The 24,040-nt window shown below is 45.5% G+C and overlaps 1 protein-coding gene across 1 annotated transcript; it reads left to right on the top strand.

Moving 5' to 3' along the window:
- Positions 1–17,968: 17,968 nt before the first annotated feature.
- Positions 17,969–20,387, top strand: LOC100281107 (uncharacterized). The gene is made up of 4 exons (NM_001371991.1): positions 17,969–18,090; positions 18,206–18,395; positions 18,494–18,931; positions 20,011–20,387. Exons 1-4 carry the CDS (start codon positions 18,038–18,040, stop codon positions 20,116–20,118), a joined length of 789 nt encoding a protein of 262 aa, NP_001358920.1. The 5' UTR covers positions 17,969–18,037; the 3' UTR covers positions 20,119–20,387.
- The last annotated feature ends 3,653 nt before the right edge of the window (positions 20,388–24,040 follow it).

The raw sequence follows: 24,040 nt of genomic DNA, 5'->3' as shown, positions 1-24,040 counted from the left end.
TAAAGCATGATATATTGTAGAAGGTTCATTTACTTTCCTAGGAACATTAACAACATTTCTCCTAGGCATATGAACAAAATGTCTCATAGACATATCTTTACCATGCATATAGGAAGAACTAGAAGCAAACATGGCATGAGAGTCAAAAGCATCATAAGCATTACAACTCTTATTAGACTGTCTTCTATCATGGTACATAAAAGCATGGTTCTTTCTAGCACTACTAGCCATAGGGGCCTTTCCTTTCTCCTTGGCGGAGATGGGAGCCTTATGGCTTGTTAAGTCCTTGGCTTCCCTCTTGAAACCAAGTCCATCCTTAATTGAGGGGTGTCTACCAATCGTGTAGGCATCCCTTGCAAATTTTAACTTATCAAATTCACTTTTGCTAGTCTTAAGTTGGGCATGAAGACTAGCCACTTCATCATTCAAATTAGAAATTGAAACTAGGTGTTCACTACAGGCATCAACATTAAAATCTTTACACCTAGTGCAAACCACAACATGTTCTACACAAGATGTTGATTTATTAGCTATTTCTAACTTAGCATTCAATTCATCGTTTATGCTTTTTAAACTAGAAATAGAGTCATGGCATGTAGACAATTCACAAGAAAGCATTTCATTCCTCTTTATTTCTAAAGCAAGGGATTTTTGAGCTTCTACAAACTTATCATGTTCATCATATAAGAGATCCTCTTGCTTTTCTAGCAATCTATTCTTATCATTCAAAGCATCAATCAATTCATTTATTTTATCCACCTTGGTTCTATCTAGACCCTTGAATAAACATGAATAATCTATTTCATCATCATCACTAGACTCATCCTCACTTGAAGAAGCATAAGTACTAGTGTTACGAGCACTTACCTTCTTTTCCCTTGCCATGAGGCAAGTGTGATGCTCGTTGGGGAAGAGGGATGACTTGTTAAAGGCAGTGGCAGCGAGTCCTTCGTTGTCGGAGTCGGACGACGAACAATCCGAGTCCCACTCCTTGCCAAGATGAGCCTCGCCTTTTGCCTTCTTATAGTTCTTCTTCTTCTCCCTCTTGTTCCCTTCTTCCTGGTCACTATCATTGTCGGGACAGTTAGCAATAAAATGACCAACCTTACCACATTTGAAGCATGAGCGCTTCCCCTTTGTCTTGGTCTTGCTTGGCTGCCCCTTGCGACCCTTTAGCACCATCTTGAAGCGCTTGATGATGAGGGCCATCTCTTCATCATTGAGCCCGGCCGCCTCAACTTGCGCCACCCTGCTAGGTAGCGCCTCCTTGCTCCTCGTTGCCTTGAGAGCAATGGGTTGAGGCTCATGGATTGGACCGTTCAACGTGTCGTCGACATATCTTGCCTCCTTGATCATCATTCGCCCGCTTACAAATTTCCCAAGAACTTCTTCGGGCGACATCTTGGTGTACCTAGGATTTTCACGGATATTGTTCACCAGATGTGGATCAAGTACAGTAAAGGACCTTAGCATTAGATGAACGACGTCGTGGTCCGTCCATCGTGTGCTTCCGTAGCTCCTTATCTTGTTGATAAGGGTCTTGAGCCGGTTGTATGTTTGGGTTGGCTCCTCTTCCCTGATCATTGCGAATCTTCCAAGCTCGCCCTCCACCAACTCCATTTTGGTGAGTAAGGTGACGTCGTTCCCCTCATGTGAGATCCTGAGGGTGTCCCAGATCTGCTTGGCATTGTCCAAGCCGCTCACCTTATGATACTCGTCCCTGCATAAAGAGGCTAACAACACAGTAGTAGCTTGTGCATTTCTATGAATCTGTTCATTGATAAACATAGGACTATCCGAGCTATCAAATTTCATTCCACTTTCCATAATCTCCCATATGCTCGGATGGAGAGAGAACAGGTGACTACGCATTTTGTGGCTCCAAAATCCGTAGTCCTCTCCATCAAAGTGAGGAGGTTTGCCAAGTGGAATGGAGAGCAAATGAGCATTTGTACTTTGCGGAATACGAGAGTAGTCAAAAGAAAAGTTCGAATTAACCGGTTTCCTTCTCTCGTAGTCGTTGTCGTCGTTGTCCTTTTGGGAAGAAGTAGACTCATCGCTGTCGTCGTAGTAGACGATCTCCTTGATGCGTCTTGTCTTCTTCTTCTTCCCATCTTTGCGTTTGTGGCCCGAGCCCGAGTCGGTAGGCTTGTCATCCTTGGGCTCGTTGATGAATGACTCCTTCTCCTTGTCATTGATCACAATCCCCTTGCCCTTAGGATCCATCTCTTCAGGCGGTTAGTCCCTTTCTTGAAGAGAACGGCTCTGATACCAATTGAGAGCACCTAGAGGGGCGTGAATAGGTGATCCTGTGAAACTTGAAAACTTAATCCACAAGAACTTGATTAGGCGTTAGCACAATAATGCCAAGTGGCTGGAGAGGAGTCTCAACAAAACACAGTAACCACAGGAGATCAATCACAGAGATGGTACAGTGGTTTATCCCGTGGTTCGGCCAAGACCAATGCTTGCCTACTCCACGTTGTGGCGTCCCAACGGACGAGGGTTGCAATCAACCCCTCTCAAGCGGTCCAAAGACCCACTTGAATACCATGGTGTTTTTCTTGCTTTACTATATCCCGTTTGCGAGGAATCTCCACACTTTGGAGCCTCTCGCCCTTACACTTGAAATTCACAAAGAAGCACGGAGTAAGGGAGGGAATAGCAACTCACACAAGACACAAAGATCACAGCAAGTACGCACACACAAGACCCAGACTTAAGCTCAAAAGACTAGCACACTAGAACGGAGCTCAAATCACTAGAATGTCGAACAAGTGCGCAAGAATGGAGTGTGAGTGATCAAGAGTGCTCAAGGAATGCTTGGTTTTCTCCTCCATGCGCCTAGGGGTTCCTTTTATAGCCCCAAGGCAGCTAGGAGCCGTTGAGAGCAATCCGGGAAGGCAATTCTTGCCTTCTGTCGCCTGGTGCACCGGACAGTCCGGTGCACCACCGGACACTGTCCGGTGCGGATTTCCTTCCTTATTTGGCGAAGCCGACCGTTGGCAGCCTTGGAGCCGTTGGCGCACCGGACAGTCCGGTGCCCCCTCCCGACCGTTGGCTCGGCCACGTGTCTCGCGCGGATCGCGCAGCCGACCGTTGGCCCGGACGACCGTTGGCTCACCGGACAGTCCGGTGCACACCGGACAGTCCGGTGAATTATAGTCGTACGCCTTTAATTCCTTCCTGAGAGCGGCAAGTTTGCCTGAGCCAGCCTGGCACACCGGACAGTCCGGTGCGCCCAGACCGAGCTGACTTTGGCTGAACAGAGCCATCTCATTTCCAATTCAATCTTTCCTGTTTCCAGCACTTAGACACAATACATTAGTCCATAAAACAATGTACTAAGTCTGGAAACATACCTTTTGACATGATTTGCACTTTGTCCACCACATTGCATAGATCAACACAAAAGCACTTGCGTTGGCACTCAATCACCAAAATACTTAGAAATGGCCCAAGGGCACATTTCCCTTTCACCTCGCCCTTCACCTTCTTGTAGGCCTTCTTCTTATCCCTCTTCCCATGTCTTTCTTCCCCCTGGTCATTTTCATTATCGGGACATTGAGCAATAAAATGACATGTCTTACCACATTTGAAGCAGGAGCGCTTTCCCCTTGCTTTATTCTTGTTGGGGTACTCCTTGCGTACTTTTAATGCGGTCTTAAAGCGCTTGATGATGAGAGCCATCTCATCTTCGTTTAGCCCGGCCGCCTCAACTTGTGCCACCTTGCTTGGTAGCGTCTCCCTGCTACTTGTTGCTTTGAGACCAACGGGTTGAGCCTCGTAGACGGGTAATAGACCATTAAGCGCGTCGTCTACATATCGGGCTTCTTTCACCATCATGCGCCCGCTCACAAACTTTCCTAGTATCTCCTCGGGCGTCATCTTTGTGTACCTAAGATTTTCACGGATGAGGTTCACAAGATGAGGGTCAATAACAGTAAAAGACCTGAGCATAAGTCGGATGACGTCGTGGTCCGTCCATCTCGTGCTCCCATAGCTCCTAATCTTGTTGACCAGGGTCTTGAGCCTGTTGTACGTCTGTGTTGGCTCCTCTCCCCTGATCATAGCGAACCTTCCCAGCTCGCCTTCCACCAACTCCATTTTGGTGATCATGGTGGCGTCGTTTCCCTCATGTGATATTTTGAGGGTGTCCCAAATTTGCTTGGCGTTGTCCAAGCCGCTCACCTTGTTATACTCATCCCTGCACAAAGATGCTAGCAAAACAGTGGTAGCTTGTGCATTTTTATGAATTTGCTCGTTAATAAACACAGGGTTATCTGTACTATCAAATTGCATTCCATTTTCAACTATCTCCCAAATACTAGGATGGAGAGAGAATAGATGACTACACATTTTGTGACTCCAAAAAGAGTAGTCCTCTCCATCAAAGTGTGGAGGTTTACCAAGAGGAATTGAAAGCGAATGAGCATTGGAATTAAAAGGAATACGAGAATAATCAAATGAATAATTTGAATTAATCGGTTTCTTTTTCTCGTCGTCGTCTCTTGGTGAAGAAGAAGATTTGTCGCCGTCGTAGTAGACGATCTTCTTGATGCGCCTCTTCTTCTTCCCGTCCTTCTTCTTGTGACTCGAGCCAGAGTCAGTGGGCTTGTCATCTCTAGGCTCATTGAGGAAGGACTCATTCTCCTTGTCATTGACCACCATCCCCTTTCCCTTAGGATCCATCTCTTCGGGCGATTAGTCCCTTACGTGAAGAGAACGACTCTGATACCAATTGAGAGCACCTAGAGGGGGGTGAATAGGTGATCCTGTAAAATTCAACAACTAATAGCCACAAATCTTGGTTATACAAATGTTAGTGCGACTAAGTAGTTGCGAAGCGAGTTCTTGTGGCCAAGACAATCCCAAAGAGATCAACACAAGAGACACGTGATTTTATCCCATGGTTCGGCCAAGTAACACTTGCCTACTTCCACGTTGTGGCGTCCTAATGGACGAGGGTTGCACTCAACCCCTTTCAAGTGATCCAATAATCAACTTGAATACCACGACTTTTCTTTGCTTATCTCTTTTTCCCGTTTGCGAGGAATCTCCACAAGTTGGAGTCTCTCGCCCTTACAACAAGGATCACAATGAAAGCACGGAGTAAGGTTGGGAAGAGCAACGCACACTAGAATTAAATCCACACCGCAAACACGCACACAAGTGAGAAGATGAGCACACAAAACACGCGCGGGGAGTTTACAACTCGAAAAGTGCTCCAATCTCAAGAACAATGAACAATTGTGTGAAAGTGAGGACTAGAAGTCTTGGAATGCTTAGAGTGTGCTTGGGTGACTCCTCCATGCACTTAGGGGTCCCTTTTATAGCCCCAAGGCAGCTAGGAGCCGTTGGAGGCCAACAAGGAAGGCAATTCTTTCCTTCTGTCGGGTGGCGCACCGGACAGTCCGGTGCACCACTGGACAACCACTGTAGCATGTCCGGTGCGGATCTTTTTCCTAATTTGGCGCACCCGACCGTTGCAGATTCATGGAAGTTGGCGCACCGAACACTGTCCGGTACCCCCTGCCGACCGTTGGCGCGGGCCACGCGTCGCCCGCGGATTGCGCGGCCGACCGTTGCGCTGGCGGCCATTGGCTCACCGGACAGTCCGGTGAATTATAGCCATACGCCGCCAAATTCTCCCGAGAGCGGCCAGTTCGCCGGAAGCCAGCCTGGCGCACCGGACACTGTCCGGTGCACCACCGGACAGTCCAGTGTGCGAGATCGAGCTGAGAATTGGTTGCTCCGAGCCAAGTCCTTTTCTTCTTCTCTTTTCTCTGATTCTAGCACTTAGACAAATATATTAGTACACAAAAACCAATGTACTAAGTCTAGAACCATACCTTTGCTTTGATTATCACTTCTCTCTTTATTTAGCACATGAGAGCTTATTTAAATGTGTTGGGCACTTAATCACCAAAACATAATAGAAATTGCCCAAAGGCACATTTCCCTTTCACCAATAGGTTACCCTAGTTTGGCTATCTTTATACCTTGTTCACCACTGAATTTTTGGGTAGTACCTGCTATTGCTTGATGTGGTTTTGGGTATAGATATATATATATATTATTCATGATCACACTTTTATTATCAGTTTGTTATTTACCATTCATGATAAGATCATTATGTTAATGGGAACATGGAGAACCACCCGGGAAAACAGTGCTACCACAAGGGTGGTATGGGACGCCCTTAGTTGACTAATTAGGAAAGCTAGTGGAGGACTACCTTACCCGAAAGGGGCAAGGGCAGTAGGGGAGCGGTTAGTGTGGGGAGGCCCTTGGGTTGATTTTGCCACGATGGCGGTCAGGCGAGGGATCCCTGCATTGGAGCTTCCTAGAAACTGTAACGGGTTTTCTAAAGCTAGTGGAACTTTGTAAAGGCCTCGTAGTGTTACCCTACCTCGCCTCCTCGGTAGAGGTGTATGGGAAGTCGCGATCCCTTGGCAGATGGGTAACATGACTTGTGGGTAAAGATATGCAACCTCTGCAGAGTGTAAAACTGGTATACTAGCCGTGCTCACGGTCATGAGCGACTCAGACACTCACATGATTAATTTAGGGAACTTAAATTCAATTTGTCATTTGCATCGCATGGGATTATTTATTAATTTTGTTATATTATTTTTATTATGGTTCGGTATTTACTTACATTTAGTAATTGCTAATAAAATTTGACCAACTGATTAAAAGCAATGCTTAGCTTTACCCTTTATTATTGATCAACCTTACACATCACATGAACTCCCACCTTTGGTGAGTTTATGCCACATTATTCCCCACAACTTGTTGAGCGATGAATATGTGTGAGCTCACCCTTGTTGTCTCACAGCCCCCACAGGAGAAGAATAGGTGGTTCAAGAGGAGCCATACATCGAGGAGTTCGATTCGATCTAGGTGGCGTCTCCCATTTGACTTTCTGGCGCCAAGGATGGACTTTAGTGCGATCTATATTTTAATTTTATTTTGTAAGACTTCCACTATGTAATAAGTACTCTGATTATATTGTGACATTTATCTCTATTCACTTTGTTAGTATATATGTTGTCTTCTTGGCGCATGTATGAGATGCACCCGGCCTTGTCCCTTGAATCTGGGTGTGACAGAAGTGGTATCAGAGGAATGTTGACTGTAGGACGAAACCTAGATAGAAATGTACATAACCATTACCTACTTACCTTACTCTGATTCTTTCTATACTTTTCTTGATCCTGTCTCACCTTCTACTGTTCTACTCTGATTAACCTCACCTTTGCTACTCTGATTCTCTTCTAAACTTTTCTTAATCTTTTCTCATCTATTTCCGCTTTACTCTGATTATTCTTACCTTTTCCTTCTAAAGACAAATAAAGATTTCACAATTTGAAATCTTGTGCCTAAAGTGACCTTTAGGAATAAGAGACCTACTCTTAGGAACAAAATATTGTTTTAAAGGAATGTGTGCCAAGTATTAAAGAGATGCAAATAAAAATAAAGGTAAGATCTAGACACTTTGTCAATTGTTTTATATGTTAAACACACTTGTCTAAGTGTCAGGGACTCAACTAAGTAAAGGACAAAAGAGTCAGAGAAAAACAAACAAAGAAACGAAGAAAAAGGTGCTGACTACGCAACACCGGACGGTCCGGTGCTGATCACCAGACAGTCCAGTGTGCTCCGGACAGTCCGGTGCATGGTCTGCGAAACTCTTCGCTCTCGGGGTTTTCTCTAGCTACGTCGTCTATAAATCACTAGACAGTCCGCGCGAGGCGCCGGACAGTCCGGTGCTCCAGCTGTGCAACAGCTATCTGCCACGTCGACAAGAGCCAACGGTAACATGGCGCACCGGACGATCCGGTGCCCAACAGAAAAGGAAAACAGCCAATCAGGGGATTATGTGCTGCATATTGTACACAGTCCGGTGCACCGACGAACAGAAGGCAAGAATTGCCTACCAAATGGAGTTCAAAGGGCTCCTAGCTGCCTTGGGGCTATAAAAGGGACCCCTAGGCGCATGGAGTAGAACACCAAGCCTCCATTGAACATTCTAAGATGCCTAGACTCCGCAAACACGCATTCGGATCATAGTTTGAGATTTGAGCACTTCTTGAGTCGTGAACTCCCTGCGTTGTGTTTGTGTGCTCATCTCTTGACTTGTGTGCATGGGATTGTTGTGATTCTAGTTCTTGTGTGTGTTTCTTTCCCTCTCTTACTCTTGTGCTTTTATTGTGATCAACATTGTAATGGCGAGAGGCTCCAACTTGTGGAGATTCCTCGCAAACGGGAAAAGAATGCTAAGGAAGAAAACCGTGGTACTCAAGGTTGATCATTGGATCACTTGAGAGAGATTGAGTGCAATCCTTGACTGAAGGAGGTCACCACAACGTGGAGTAGGCATTGGCCGAACCACAGGATAAAAATCACTGTGTCTTGTGTCTCTTTTCATTGTGATTGGTTTTCTTCTGGAGTTCTCGCTTTAGCAACTTGGTGTTAATCGTGCTAACATTTCATAACCAAGTTTGGGCTATTTAGTGTTGAATTTTACAGGATCACCTATTCACCCCCTCTAGATGCTCTGAGTTCCAACCAACTGTGTTGCTTAAACCAATGTTCCTAAAATGACCTTTTATCATATGCTTTGGGAAAATTATGACCAATGGGTTGTGTTGGACCTTTTTCTAGGAATGCCCTCCTAACTTCACTTCTAATATTAGGAGCAAATTGATCAATTAGAATGCAAATACCGGGATCAAAGATAATATGATCCATATGAAACTCATTGATTGTACTACCTGTACCACTGCCAGCTTGTTCACATTGGACTTCTTCATCGTCCTCTATTTGACATCTAATAGCTCCCTCCACTATTTGTGGATTGTTCGCCTGCTGGCCAACTCCACTCCCATGAGTACTTGGGTTTGTGCTACTAGATGCCCGGCTAAAATAGCTCTTCAAATTTAGGAATTTGTGACTTCCATGTGTTCCTTTTCTCTGTCTGTGTCATCTTTCCCTTTGATTTGACATAATTATTATCTGCAAGTTTGTGATAAACATCAACATTCAAACAATCAAACTGACTGATAATCTAATACCGCTTGCTTGCTTAAATGTTTAGTGCTTACATTTTACAGTTATAGGCGTGGTCGTGCGGGCCGTGGGGCACTTGTGAGTTGTCACTGGTGCCCTGGTGGTGGCCGACGGGGGTGCTTGGTCGCTGGTTGGAGTGTGGTGACCAGCAGGCGGGCGGAAGCCGGACAGGTACGAGCGGACATCACTCGGCCAGTCGGCCTCGGCCCTCGGCGGACGGCACCACATGCGGACAACATTCAGCGCCGGTAGAGGCTGCGCGACCGAGCTCAGGGCGGAGGCAAAGTAACGCGGCCAGGCAGTGATGGCTAGTGCTGCGAATGGGGCCGGGCCAAACTAGCCCGAGCCTATTGTGCTTCGTGCTAAACGTGTTCGGACCAAGAAAGTCCAAGAAAATTTAGACCTTGTCGTGCTAGCCTAAAGTGTAAAAACAGTGGCCCAGCCTGGCCCTAAATTACGTCGGTCGTGCCGGCCCAAGCCCGACCTGTATATTTGACCATATAAAATCAAAATATTACAATCACATAACTGCATAGCTTACTAAATTAAATATATTAAACAATGCTAGCATCATTTGACTACATAAAGTCCAAATATCACAACAATATAAAGTCTATAACTTACTAAATTAAAGAAACTAAACAATATGGGCTTAATTGGGCCGTGCCGGCCTAAGTCCGGCCCATCTGTGCGGGCCATGTCGAGGGCCAGACGGACCGGAATTTGAGGCTCGGCCCAGGCCCTCTTTGAACCGTGCTAGCTCGGTCCATATTATTTCATATCAGGTCGTACTTTAGACTCATGTTTTCGGGTCGTGATTGTGCTGGCCCAAAAAGTTTAGCCCATATTTTCATCACTAGTGAGGGCTTAGACGATAGCGGGTGTGTCCTCGGGCGAGCGGCTGTCAGCTGAGGACCCGACAACCCGTGAAGGTATGAGGGAGGCTAGCCGCTTGGGCTGGGCCGGCGCGCGGATGTGCTCAGTTGAGACCTAATTTTTTTTAGGTATGGCTTGACCAAAATGGGCCCTCCACTCTTGGACACCTTGCTTGATTGACAAATGTGATGGATGTTGAGAACTACGTTACCACGGATCACCAGATCCGCTCCCTTCCCTCCCGTCAGCAGTAGAGGCGCAAGAAGTTGTAGAGTACCCGTCTCCCTTCCCATAAGCATGACAGAGAAAACACACGAGACACGATGTAGGGTTGGGCCTCTGGCCTCTTTCTCTTCTCTGTAATATGAAGGGGTGTACAGGTTCCTTATATAGAGATGTGAGACCCCTCAGGGGCAAAGCAGGTATTTGTCCACATAACCCTAACTAGGGTTACTTAACACTCCCCCTTGGGCGAATACCGCGACCAACACATGCCTCGTTAAAACTCCGAAAAACCCAGTAGGAAAAATATGGAGAAAGAGAGCATGGTGATACAAATTGCATTTGCACTTTGTTGCCTCGTTAAAAACCTCATGTGAGAAACTTCAAGAAAACTCACAAAGGGAAAAAGAGTACAACTGTGAGCACCTAGAGGGGGGGTGAATAGGTGATCCTGTGAAACTTGAAAACTTAAGCCACAAAACTTGGTTAATCGTTAGCACAATAATTGCCAAGTGGCTAGAGAGGAGTCAAAACACAATAACCACAATAAATCAATCACAGAGATGGCACGGTGGTTATCCCGTGGTTCGGCCAAGACCAACGCTTGCCTACTCCACGTTGTGGCGTCCCAACGGACGAGGGTTGCAATCAACCCTTCTCAAGCGGTCCAAAGACCCACTTGAATACCACGGTGTTTTGCTTGCTTTTTCTCAATCCCGGTTGCGAGGAATCTCCACAACTTGGAGTCTCTCGCCCTTACACTTGAAGTTCACAAAGAAACACAGAGTAAGGGAGGGAAGCAACACACACAAATCCACAGCAAAATGTGCACACACACGGCCAAGGATCGAGCTCAAAAGACTATCTCAAAGTTCTCACTAGAACGGAGCTCGAATCACTGAGAATGATAAACGAATGCGCAAAGACTGAGTGTGGATGATCAAGAATGCTCTAAGGTTGCTTGATCTCTTCCTCCATGCGCCTAGGGGACCCTTTTATAGCCCCAAGGCAGCTAGGAGCCGTTGAGAGCAAATCTGGAAGGTCATTCTTGCCTTCTGTCGTCTGGCGCACCGGACAGTGTCCGGTGCCCGATTTCTTTCCTTCTACGGCGAAGTCGACCGTTGGTAGCCAGAGAGCCGTTGGCGCACCAGACATGTCCGGTGCACACCGGACAGTTCGGTGCCCCCTTCCGACCGTTGGCTCGACCACGTGTCGCGCGCGGATTTCGCGGCCTACCGTTTGCCCGGCCGACCGTTGGCTCACCGGACAGTCCGGTGCACACCGGACAGTCCGGTGAATTATAGCCGTACGTCGCCGGTGAATTCCCGAGAGTAGCCACTTCGCTCGAGCCAGCCTGGCGCACCGGACACTGTCTGGTGCACCACCGGACAGTCCGGTGCTCCCAGACTCAGCAAAGTCTTGGCTGCTCGAGCCAAGGCATTTCTAGTTGGTCTTTTCCTGTTTCCAGCACTTAGACACAATACATTAGTCTCTAAAACAATGTACTAAGTCTGAGAAACATACCTTTATCCTTGATTTGTACTTTGTCCACCTTTTTACATTTAGGCACTTGTGTTGGACACTAAACCACCAAAATACTTAGAAATGGCCCAAGGGCACATTTCCCTTTCAACAACAACTGTCATCGGGACAGATTTGATCCTCTGAGATCTAGATTCTATCGAATCTTCTACAAGGGCTAACTTTTATAAATGTGCTCCCCATGATCCTTGCAAAACCGTATCAATAAGGCAAAACATCTTCTTCTAGAAGTATATGCAAATAAAGATTTAGCAAACGGATTGCATATCCTTGCAAGGACTATTTCAGGAACTTTACCTCTACTCACTTCTAGGATATACGAGGTAAGTGCACGTATCAATATAAATAAGCCACTTTGATTGATGGTGTTCGATCGACTAGATCTATATATTTGATAGAAAGTTCCATAAAGGTTCACATATTGATCATCAAGCTCACGCCTTCAGGGCATAGAATATGACATTTATTGTCTCACAGTTGTGATCAATATAAGCATTCGCTCCCCCTGACGATGACATCTGTCAAAGTCTTTATCCCTCATAACTCAAGCATATTCTTCAAGATATATGTCTCATTGTTCATCTGGAATAACGAGAATAAATGAGGTTGGGGTGCTATCATTTTCTATCTTACACAACAATTTATACATAGTTGTGCAAAGCAAATAACATGTCCTTCAATAGGACTTAGGGGATAATATAGTTGCAATAGTACATATTCTAAATATGACACATCGCTCGAGGCGTTCATCCATTGCAACATCTATGATGGTGTAACAAAAGTCCATATAAGATCGTAATCCATCAGGGATTTTTCATCGATCAGATACATCGTTATAGTCTGTCATTCTGGCACAATGGGGATATTTTGCCAGTAACACCTAAACCTTATAGGTTTCTACCATCGGGGCTTTAGAGGATACCGTAATTCCACATCTAGTGGAAAATACCATGAGTAAAACTCGTGGAATGCACATGTGCTTATTCGGTGAACTTCAAATCCTTTGGTACCTCATCTTATACCTTTTTGGGTCTGTATGAGTCTTTATCCCTTTATAGGGATTATCAAACTTTGGTGTTTAACACAGACTTTATTTCTTCTGGAAGGTTCCAGCTGGGAACTATAATCTCAACTATGAGATATTCTCTCTACACTGGAGAGTGGTCATTCATCAGGAATGTATTATCCGGTATGAGATTTATATGTTGCATATTTATAATTCAAAGATATGAGTCCTCCTAGGATCTCATGACGGATCTTCAGAATCCTATTAACTGCATATTATAATTCATGCCATTTGCCAGATATATTACATAGTGGAACTGTATTTATTCAACACATATGTGGGATGTGTCTCTCACTAGACCACTTGAACCATCGCATTCACCACACATTATTTCAATAGTGCCCATAAATGTCCGAGCTTCAAGCTCGCGACTTTCATTTTGCGATTATTGGTTCAGCCTCGATTGCATTTATCAATGACCCGATAAGAGAGCTTCAAGCACTCATGCCTAGGACTTTGTTTTGGATCCATTTGCAATCTAGAGCGGCAAGATAGGTGTCGACACATTTGTCTCCCACATTTAATAATGATCTTCGTCATTTCCCAAAACGAAAGATTCATTGTTCCGTATTCCCAGCATAATGATATTGCACGCATTGCTAGGAATTTCATCATCAAGATGAACCTCTTCGTGAGGCAAATCACCAGCAGGGCGAGTCCATTGGAGGAGAGTTATTACAGACCACGTGAATCTGCAATCAGAATATATGCTTTGACTAAGACCAACGGATCATATTCGCAGGCGTCCCCGAGAATAGATCAAATGCCAATAAGTCAAATGTGGATATTATATTAATCCCGGGTATATCCACATCTACATCAGGTAGAAGCATTCAGACCAATATGGTTACTCCTCAACGATTTCTGGCAAACTCCATATACATAGGAGTACACACTGAACGACAGATTCAGTTTGGCTTTTGTGCGTTTAATAGAATATTGAGGCATTATACTATATGGGCATTCCTCCCCCTAATGCCGAGATGTTCTAAAAAGCATATAGATAAAATCCCCAACCACAATCAACCAGTTGTGGCCAATATATGCTATTGTGGTGATTTATTTGGGAAATTCTTACGCACATTACAGATAGGGGTTTTATGCAGTGAGCTTTGGACTTAGATTGATGTAGTGGCATGAATACTACATATTTGTCCTTCAACGTGAAGGATTAGTCTCAACTTCTAGCAAGACACGCAACAACAAGTCGCTTTGTGGTTACAATTCTGCAAACTTACTGTTATTATCACCAAATATACAGTCAATCATCAGGATTTAGACTGATACGCGCAACAATATGTTAGCCATAAAAACAAAAAAAAACTTTAGGGCTCATGCATACCATTTGTCGTTTGGAGCAAGTAGTTGACTTCAGATCAACAAGGACAATGACCATCAGGTCTAGCGCTCACAAGAACATTCATTGGTTGCATTGTGCTTTCAAGCACATAGGAGAGTTTGCGCATATATAATGGTGGTAAAGTGCACGGTATCCTGCCAATGCTGCCAAGCAGAGATTTTTATATGCAGAGATGTATAGTCCAGCTCGTTTTTATCATTGCCCATGGGTTACCCAATTACTCATACCATTTTGAAATTGGCGATTTATGCAACATTTTTAGGTATTATAATTTTGAGATAGAACTTATAACAATAATTAATTTTTTGTGGTGTTGCCAGCAGGGCAAACATTTCTCCTCATATTATATACCAAATTGTTCTATATAGCATTATTTCGATCTCTTCATTGTTCAGCAAAAAGAGAAGCTTTGGAATAGAACAGACAAGGCCAAGAATTCATTTTATCTGGGAAAAACCACCTGATTGCTAAGCTTTCGATTAAGCAAATGGTGATAACTGCTTGGCAATAGCGAAACAAGACCATTATCCGTCTGGGACCAGGCTTCAACAACAGATAGTAGTGCTCTCATAAGAAGAAATCATCAGGAGTAGAGAGGATACAACAGGTCTCCACAAGATCTTCATATTTCTATCATAAATTATCATCACTAATAGTCTAGTGGTCAAGACATATGACTCTTCTGGCTTCGAGGACCAATGACATGTTAATGTCTAATCTAGCTTCAAGCTCTGTGGTGATGTGGGATTTCGTTCATAGTTATTTGTCTACTCTTCTCACTTCTGGTAGATCGGAGGTAGATAATGGTAAGCATGCCAAAGGGTGGAATTCAGTGTAGTTCGGCTACATAAACCCCAGGTATGTGTCCATTCAGGACCGACCTTTACCATTTAGCTTGCAGTGTATACCAAATTGTCAAAGGACTATCCCGAGTCAATTCAGTGACTATAAGTATTTACAATTCCGAGTGATGTATGCGACACAAGCATATAGGTCCTAGATAGAACGAGTAAAGTGGTTCGACAGGAACACACTATGGTTTTCACACCAACATAGTGAAAAAATTCTCAGAATAACCTCTCGGTATACTCGCAACTTCGTGTTGCTGGCCATTACATGTCCTTTTATCTCATAGTTTGCTTCATGTCATTTAGCGACAAAGAGAGCAATGTGCTAACATCTGGTTGAGCAATGTATGGCTGAGATTTAGTTTTAAATCATTTGGTAAGGCCTTTTGCTTACTAATAGAATCCCAATTTGTGATGTCTTCTATGCCAAAATGGCTTTCATGCATTATATTATATATCTTCGGGTTACTTCGGGTAAAACTTTATGCATGAGGAGAGAGCAAAGAATTAACTTATCTGTGTTTCATTGTATTTCAATTTAATTTCCCAGATTTCCAAGCACTATAGAGCTTGATATAATTGTTAAGGCCACTTGGCGATATATATAAATATATGATGTCACACAGCACAATCAAATAAAATATAGAGCCAAATAAAATTGTTTACGAAGGTTGCGTTATGATGTAACTTTAGGGGCTTGAACAACCCACCACAATCTACGTGAGTACAAGCTCTATTGTATCTGGAGTCAACGCGTGGGCGACCATCAGGGCTACGACAACACAACAAGCCTTTGTAATAAGTACAACAGGCAAAATTATTACTCGGTAATTGGGGTACACGATAAATCCACGCAACGTGTGCACCAGGCGCAATCGTGGCTCGATGATCACGGCAGACAGAAAGTTCCTACAGGGCATGCGAAAAATACGCGACTCCGCGATGGCGGTTCGACTCAACGGGAGTTGTCCGATTAAACGAGAGTGCTACATAGCAATCACATGACGCAGCCAAGTTCGTACGACACAAATACTGCGTCGTGTTGCCAGGGCGCAGCCAATGCCAAAACTCAGCTGTTTAATAATTTAGCCTGATCGGCATGTCCGGGTACCCACGATACAATTCAATCGCTCGACGTGAGTTCAAAAGCTCAACGCAACACAAATATTTAGAGCGATTTGAGTATACACAATATAACCTTCACATGCATTTTAATAATTTTCTGCTAATTATTTACTACGGGAAATAATTATTAATGCAGAAAAAAATGAACACCATAATTAATATATGAACATAACACATCATATATAAAAGACATTTATCCATTTTTAAGTATGTATTTTTAACCAATTATTTGCGACAGTCATAATTAATAAAGATAAAAAAACATGCGTAATTCGTCACTTCAATGAGATATTAACCGCTCATTGGTTGCTATTTTTTTTCTTTTAGCTACACAAAATAGCATTTAACTAGCCAAAGGAATGAGATTACATGTAGCCATGCACATGACTCCGTCCACAGCTCCTGGGACCCACTCATAAATACAACGCTTTGTACGGAAGCGATGTGCATGCCAGCAGGTACGAGTGCTAAACTGCTACACATGCAAACGCCAACTGCTACTCATTTTTCTTTTTCGTTTTTAACTTTTTTCTTATCTTTATCTAACTCATGCAAACGCTAACCGTACTCATGCAAACTCATGCAAACGCAGTCGCTCTTGTCTGTTATCCCATCCGCAAGAAGCGGACTCCGCGCTCCGCGGACGCCAATAACCACTAGCACAGTCAACAAGTCATGTGAAGTAGCGCGCGGCTAATGGCGTTCGCACGACCTCAGACGTGGCGGCGCGAGGGCACGACCTCCGGCGTGCAGAGCGGCTGTCAGCGCTCAGCGCGTGGGAACGACCTCCGGTCTCCGGAGTGTAGAGCGGCTACGGGCGCGCGGCGGTCCCGGCGCTGGCGTGGCTCTCAGCGCGTGGCTGGCACTGGCACGTGCGCACAGGCACGGCCTCTACAAGTGCGGGGAGTCTGAGTCGAGCCTTACATGAGATGGTGGGGCAGCGACGAGATCCCCACCGGGACAAGCAGGAGAGCGGGGAGACGAGCGTTTGGCTAAGCGAGATCCCCACGAACAGTAGATAAAATAAAATCATACCGTTCGACTGTGTAAACGGAGAATCGAAGCCTGTCGCGTAGGACAGTTCGGCTAGGCCGATGACCTGCCGGCTTGACGGAGAGTTGATGCAGATCTGATCTCGCAGCAACGTCGAGATAGAGCGTGCTGATAACGTGTTGAGAACTACGTTACCACGGATCACCAGATCCGCTCCCTTCCCTCCCGTCAGCAGTAGAGGCGCAAGAAGTTGTAGAGTACTCGTCTCCCTTCCCATAAGCATGACAGAGAAAACACACGAGACACGATGTAGGGTTGGGCCTCTGGCCTCTTTCTCTTCTCTGTAATATGAAGGGTTGTACAGGTTCCTTATATAGAGATGTGAGACCCCTCAAGGGCAAAGCAGGTATTTGCCCATATAACCCTAACTAGGGTTACTTAACAATGGATACACAAGAGGTCAAGACGATAACATCACACGTCACATCATCAATTTGCCGCCACTTGAAGCGATCGAAAAAGCAGATAAGCTCACGTGCAGGGAAAAAAATACTAGTACCTGAAATAAATAATTAAAAATCGCGCACGTTGTCCTCACTACTGGGAGTGTTGAGTGGAGTGGGCTTTTTACCTTCGTGCGGTTGGGCTGCCAGGCCGGCCCCACCACGGGATCCCTTTCCGTCCTTCCCTCACGTTTTTTTGTTTCTTTCCTTCCCTGTTGGGGTCGTTACGCGGACGGGGAGACCGGGAGGAAAAGCGGAGCTCACGCGTCCGCTCCGACATTGCTGTACAAGGCCCCACACGTCAGCGTCAAGGGTCGGAGCCTATAAAGAGGCTCGAGAGAGACGAGCAAGCAGGCAAGCTCACTCAAGGACAAAAAAAAAAAAACAGAGCGCAGCATTGGAGGCGAGGAAGAGCTGTCGGCCGGAGATGGACAAGTACTGGGAGGAGACGCAGCGCTACCTGGAGTACGAGGAGCTCAGGTACGAGTACGAACTACGAACGAACGAACCACCAAGTCCGCGCGCCGCCGATACAATGCGCGCGCCGACCGAGCATTCATTCATCTATCCATTCCTCCGTCGGTGGTGGTTGCAGCATCTACTTGGAGGCGCAGGAGGACGCCATGTCTTGCTACGACTCCAGCTCGCCGGACGGCTCCATCTCCCACTCGTCGTCGTCGGCGGCGGCGTGCGGCAACAAGAACATCCTGATGGAGCGCGACCGCCGCCGCAAGCTCAACGACAAGCTCTACGCGCTCCGCAGCGTCGTGCCGAACATCACCAAGGCAAGCGGCGGTCACGCACTCACGCTGCGACCGACCGACGGTCGTCTGTCCCGTCGTCGTCCGTGCTCTCGGCATTATATTATATTGCATGCATGCAGATGGACAAGGCGTCGATCATCAAGGACGCCATCGAGTACATCCAGCAGCTGCAGGTGGAGGAGCGGCGGGTGCTGCAGGAGCTGCGCGTGCTCGACGACGACACCGCCGCCGCCGCCACCGCGCAGGTGGAGTGCTGCGACGTCGACGGGGGCCTGCTGCGACGGGAAGCCGAGCGCGCGAAGAAGATGAAGCGCGCGCAGTCCGTCGCCAGCGGCGCGCAGTCTGCTCCGCCTCCGCCCCCGCCGCCGCACGTCGAGGTGCTGGAGCTGCGCGTGTCGGAGGTGGGCGACCACGTGCTGGTGGTCAGCGTGACGTGCCGCAAGCGACGCGACGCCATGGCCAGGGTGTGCCGCGCCATCGAGGACCTCCGGCTCCGTGTCATCACTGCCAACGTCACCTCCGTCGCCGGCTGCCACGTGCACACCGTCTTCGTCGAGGTACGTCGCCGGTGGCATGGCATTTGGCATCACATGGGATCGGGATACTCTGTTTTTTTTTCTCCTTTTTTCATCCTTGACGATGGATATGACTGACATGACATGGGCGTCGTGCTGATGTCACGGGCCGGCCGAATACGTGTTGACACTGACGCTGACTTTTACCACGGCAACACCCACTGTTCACTACGCCTTTTCGTTTCCGGTTTTCAGTGTGGAAATGGAAATCTGGATAGTCACGTGCTCGATCAGTCGATCGGATCCCCACATTCACATGGCATACATAGCTCGCACGTGCTTCAGATGCAGGATTGGGAAAGAGAGAAGAAGCTGGGGGCTGAGGATCTCTCCCCACCCGGCTCGTATCATGCCATGACAATCACACGCTGGGTGGGATCCCATCACGTGCGCCATCTCTCCCCTCGGCGTCAAACGCACATGGCGTACTGTAGTAGTACTAGCAACCACTTTTTGCCTTTTTTTGGTGATTCAGACTTGATGAAAATGAAACAGATTAAGCGCGTGGGGGAGGACATTTGTAAGAAATGGACTTAGCGGCTGTTTGTTTAAGATCATAATTTAACTTAGGGCTAGTTTGGTAACTCTATTTTTTTAAAGGATTTCTATTTTTCTAAGTAAAAATAAACTAATTTTTCTTGGAAAAATTAAAAATTTTGGGAAAATGGGGTTGCCAAACTAGCCCTTATTTTGAGCTAAGTGTCGGTTTGTTTGAGATTATATAATCTCTATAGGTTATATAATCTAACTTATTTTAATCTAGCACTTAATTCAAAATAAGTTATATTATATAATCTGGACATATTAGAATCCTGAACAAACAAACTCTAAGCGTAAGTTAAAAATAAGTTATAAACTACATAATCTAAGCAATTATAAACTCAAACAAACAAGCATCATAGGGAACTCAAAACCCCAAGTTATCCTCAATGGGTTTTGTAGTTTCATTTTTTCGACGTAACAAAAAAAAGCAACAAATTAAAACTCACTATGGTTAGACAGAAACATCATCTTGAATACGGTATGGACGCTTACTCTCAATGCACTGTCTGTATATTCAGGTAGATAAAATCGACCACATCCAAGTGAAGAACATGATTGAGGCTGCTCTCACGTTGCTCGACGCCCCCGGAAGCCCCCACAGCTCGATGAGCTATTACGAGACCTAACTATGTTGAGCAATGCTTTTCGGACGTCTACTAGGTCAACAACTCAGTCCACAATTAACCAGAAAGGAGTATGTCGTGTTTTGCTACAATGTGCTTGTTGTGTTTTTTTTCAACATCACCCCTAAGAGATGATGGTTGTTTCCTCTAAGATGCAGCTAGTGTACCAAGCAATGTTTGGACTTCGTGTCATACATCACCACGAGAGTGACATGTATTTGTGTACTATAACATGTATATGCTAAAGAAAATAACAAGGGGACTTGTCTTTCGAATGAAGAGCTATCAAATATGCTATGATAATATAATGTGCGTGTCTGAAAACTTAAGCCATAAGTAAGTAACACTTTTTAGAAAATGATTGCTTGGTGTTGCAATTTTTTTGCTTAAGGTTAGTTTGAAAACTTAAAACCCATTCGGATTCCGGAATATCCACTGATTGCGTGGAATATGAGCTAATTTTCCCCTTATTCCCCGGGATTCCTGTAGGAGATTTAAGTTTTTTAAACTAGCCCTTAAAGAGAAGCCTGATTTTCTCTTCCTTCTTTAGGGAATGTTCGGTTTCAACCAAACCAGAGGGGATTGAGAGGTATTGAATCAATTTCTATTCAATTTTGACTAGGAAACCAACCCAGAGGGGATTGAGAGGTATTGAATCAATTTCTATTCAATTTTGACTAGGAAGGGATTTAAGCCATCCAATCCTCCTCAATTCACTCATAACTGAACAAGCCCTTAAGGTGTAGCTATCGGAAGGAAAAATGGCACCTAACATAGACCATAAGTGATTTTAGTGGTTGATTGATAATGTGATCAAATGGACTAATATTATTTGCTAGTATACAAGGTATTTAGTTTATTTGAATGCAAAAATGGCTTGGACATAGACACTAGGAAGATCAAATGATCAACGCCTTAAAAAAGACCGAGAAACTACCAAGAAGATCACATAAAGTCAAGCTACCACTACTAATAAACTATTTTAAGATACAACCATTTTTTATTTTTAGAGGCCAGGCCACAAAAACTCAATGTATCTCTAAAATACTTTGGCATTTTAGGAAGAATTTTACTTAATTACAGAGACATATTGTCGGTACCCTAGATTAGGGGTGCCCCTTGCTACGGTATGAAGGCACGATGCCTGTGCGGCTACCCTTAGTCGTGCGGAGAACAGCCCCCGGAGTATCTCGTGAGCAGTTAAGGTGGCGTTCTCGGAGACAACGTCGTCGGATCCAGAAGGCACAGGACCCCTGTACTCACAACCCGGACCCCCGAAGTAAAGAAGCCCAGAGCCATTGGATAGGGTTCGGACCCCACCAAGTGAGCTCCGGACCACCCATAGCAAGGTCCCGGGAGAGGAAGTGTCGTGACCTAGGCATGGGTCCGGTATTAACGCGTGTCCAGGCTCTATCCGGAGCGCCTCCGCTTCCCACTCGGTCGAGGGTCTAATGCTGCCACATGGCTTATTGTCCGTGAAGTAGGCCAGCGGGCGAAGCGTGACGTAAGGGCTCTGGGCCACGCGGCCTCCGCATTTATTGCGGAAAGGACACGCTGAGAGCACCTAGAGGGGGTGAATAGGTGATCCTGTAAAAACTTGAAACTTAATCCACAAAACTTGATTAGGAGTTAGCACGAATAAGCGAAGTGGCTAGAGAGGAAAACTTGCACAACACGATAACCACAAAGAGATCAACACAGAGATGGCACAGTGGTTTATCCCGTGGTTCGGCCAAGTCCAACACTTGCCTATTCCACGTTGTGGCGTCCCAACGGACGAGGGTTGCAATCAACTCCTTTCAAGCGGTCCAAAGACACACTTGAATACCACGGTGTTTTGTTTTCACTTTACTATATCCCGCTCGCGAGGAATCTCCACAACTTGGAGCCTCTCGCCCTTACACTTTGATGTTCACAAAGAAGCACGGAGTAAGGAAGGGATGAGCAACGCACACAAGACACGAAATCAGAGTACCAACACGCACACAAGTCACAACAAGAGCTCACAACACAACTCAGCGAGTTCACAACTCAAATGGAGCTCTAATTGCTATCGCAAAGAATCAAATGCGCGGAATCGAAGTCTTGGTGCTTAGGAATGCTTAGAGAATGCTTGGTGTGCTCCTCCATGCGCCTAGGGGTCCCTTTTATAGCCCCAAGGCAGCTAAGAGCCGTTGAGAGCATTCCAGGAAGGCAATTCTTGCCTTCTGTCGCCTGGCGCACCGGACAGTCCGGTGCACCACCGGACACTGTCCGGTGCGGATTTCTTTCCTTCTTTGGCGAAGCCGACCATTGGTGCTTTGGAGCCATTGGCGCACCGGATACTGTCCAGTGCACACCGGACAGTCCGGTGCCCCCTTCTGACCGTTGGCTCGGCCACGTGTCTCGCGCGGATCGCGCAGCCGACCGTTGGCCCGGCCGACCGTTGGCTCACCGGACAGTCCGGTGCACACCGGACAGTCCGGTGAATTATAGCCGTACGCCGTTAATCACTTCCCGAGAGCAGCAAGTTCGCCTGAGCCAACCTGGCGCACCGGACACTGTCCGGTGCACCACTGGACAGTCCAGTGCACCCAGACAGAGCTGACTTTGGCTGAACAAAGCCATCTTTAATTTCAACTTGATTTTTCCTGTTTCCAGCACTTAGACACAATACATTAGTCTCTAAAACAATGTACTAAGTCTGAGAAACATACCTTTATACTTGATTTGTACTTTGTCCACCATTTAACACTTAGGCACTTGTGTTGGACACTAAATCACCAAAATACTTAGAAATGGCCCAAGGGCACATTTCCCTTTCAATCTCCCCCTTTTTGGTGATTTATGCCAACACAACATAAGGCAAGTAGAACAAGTGCAAAATCATTTCAAATAAGAACTCAAAATTGTTTTGATTCAAATTTGACATATATGGATCATTCTTTGCCACCACTTGGTTTGTTTTTGCAAATCAAACTCAATTTCCTATCTCTAAGTCAAACACACATGTTGAAACATAAAGAGAGATATTTCACGAGAAATTGATCAAGGATTCAAAAACTCCCCCTTTTCCCATAATTAAGCCTTCTCCCCACAAGAGACCAACTTTTGACAATAAGAGGCAAACAAGAGTATTTTGAAAAACAAAAACTCTAACTCTACTATTTTCAAAATTCACAAGTGGTAGCTGATCCATTTATTGCTTTGGCCTTATTTTCTCCCCCTTTGGCATCAAGCACCAAAACGGGATCAATTTTGGCCCTTTTAACCCCTTTGCCTCACCAAAATCTTCAACTTAGAGTAAAAAGGCAATAAGAGTACAAAGATGAACTTGGAAAAAGTTACTCTTTCATCGGAGTGCAGTGGAAGTCTTGCATGGTCCAAGTCCACCTTTTCCCTTTCAAACCTCCTTTGAGACTAAATTAAGCAAACTCAAGCACACAGTTAGTCTCAAAGGGTCAAGTTGTAGCACATCTCCCCCTAAATTTGTGCATCACTCGCAAAATGGACTTGTAAGGTCCAGGGAGTGCTTGTACAACTTGAGCACCATAAATAAACAACAATATGCTTAAGGAACATGATCAAGGCATAAAAACATGTATGCTATAAATCAATCCAAGTTCCACGAATCTAAGACATTTAGCCCACTACGCAACTTGCAAAAGGTCTGCTCATCTAAAGGCTTGGTAAAGATATCGGCTAGCTGGTTCTCGGTGCTAACATGAAACACTTCGATATCTCCCTTTTGCTGGTGGTCTCTCAAAAAGTGATGTCGGATGTCAATGTGCTTTGTGCGGCTGTGTTCAACAGGATTATCCGCCATGCATATAGCACTCTCATTATCACATAGGAGTGGGACTTTGCTCAGATTGTAGCCAAAGTCCCTGAGGGTTTGCCTCATCCAAAGTAGTTGCGCGCAACACTGTCCTGCGGCAACGTACTC

Source organism: Zea mays, chromosome 10, assembly GCF_902167145.1.
Source record: "Zea mays cultivar B73 chromosome 10, Zm-B73-REFERENCE-NAM-5.0, whole genome shotgun sequence".
Taxonomy (NCBI): Eukaryota; Viridiplantae; Streptophyta; class Magnoliopsida; order Poales; family Poaceae; genus Zea; species Zea mays.
Note: the sequence above shows the minus strand (reverse complement) of the source record. Positions and strands in the feature narration are given on the sequence as shown.

What these genes read in the sequence shown, in the direction of transcription:
- LOC100281107 (NM_001371991.1), top strand. Translation starts at nt 18,038, where the DNA reads ATGGACAAGTACTGGGAGGAGACGCAGCGCTACCTGGAGTACGAGGAG. An exon ending in CTGGAGTACGAGGAGCTCAG is followed by an intron (nt 18,091 to 18,205) that starts GTACGAGTACGA and finishes TGGTGGTTGCAG; the next exon opens with CATCTACTTGGAGGCGCAGG. An exon ending in TCGTGCCGAACATCACCAAG is followed by an intron (nt 18,396 to 18,493) that starts GCAAGCGGCGGT and finishes GCATGCATGCAG; the next exon opens with ATGGACAAGGCGTCGATCAT.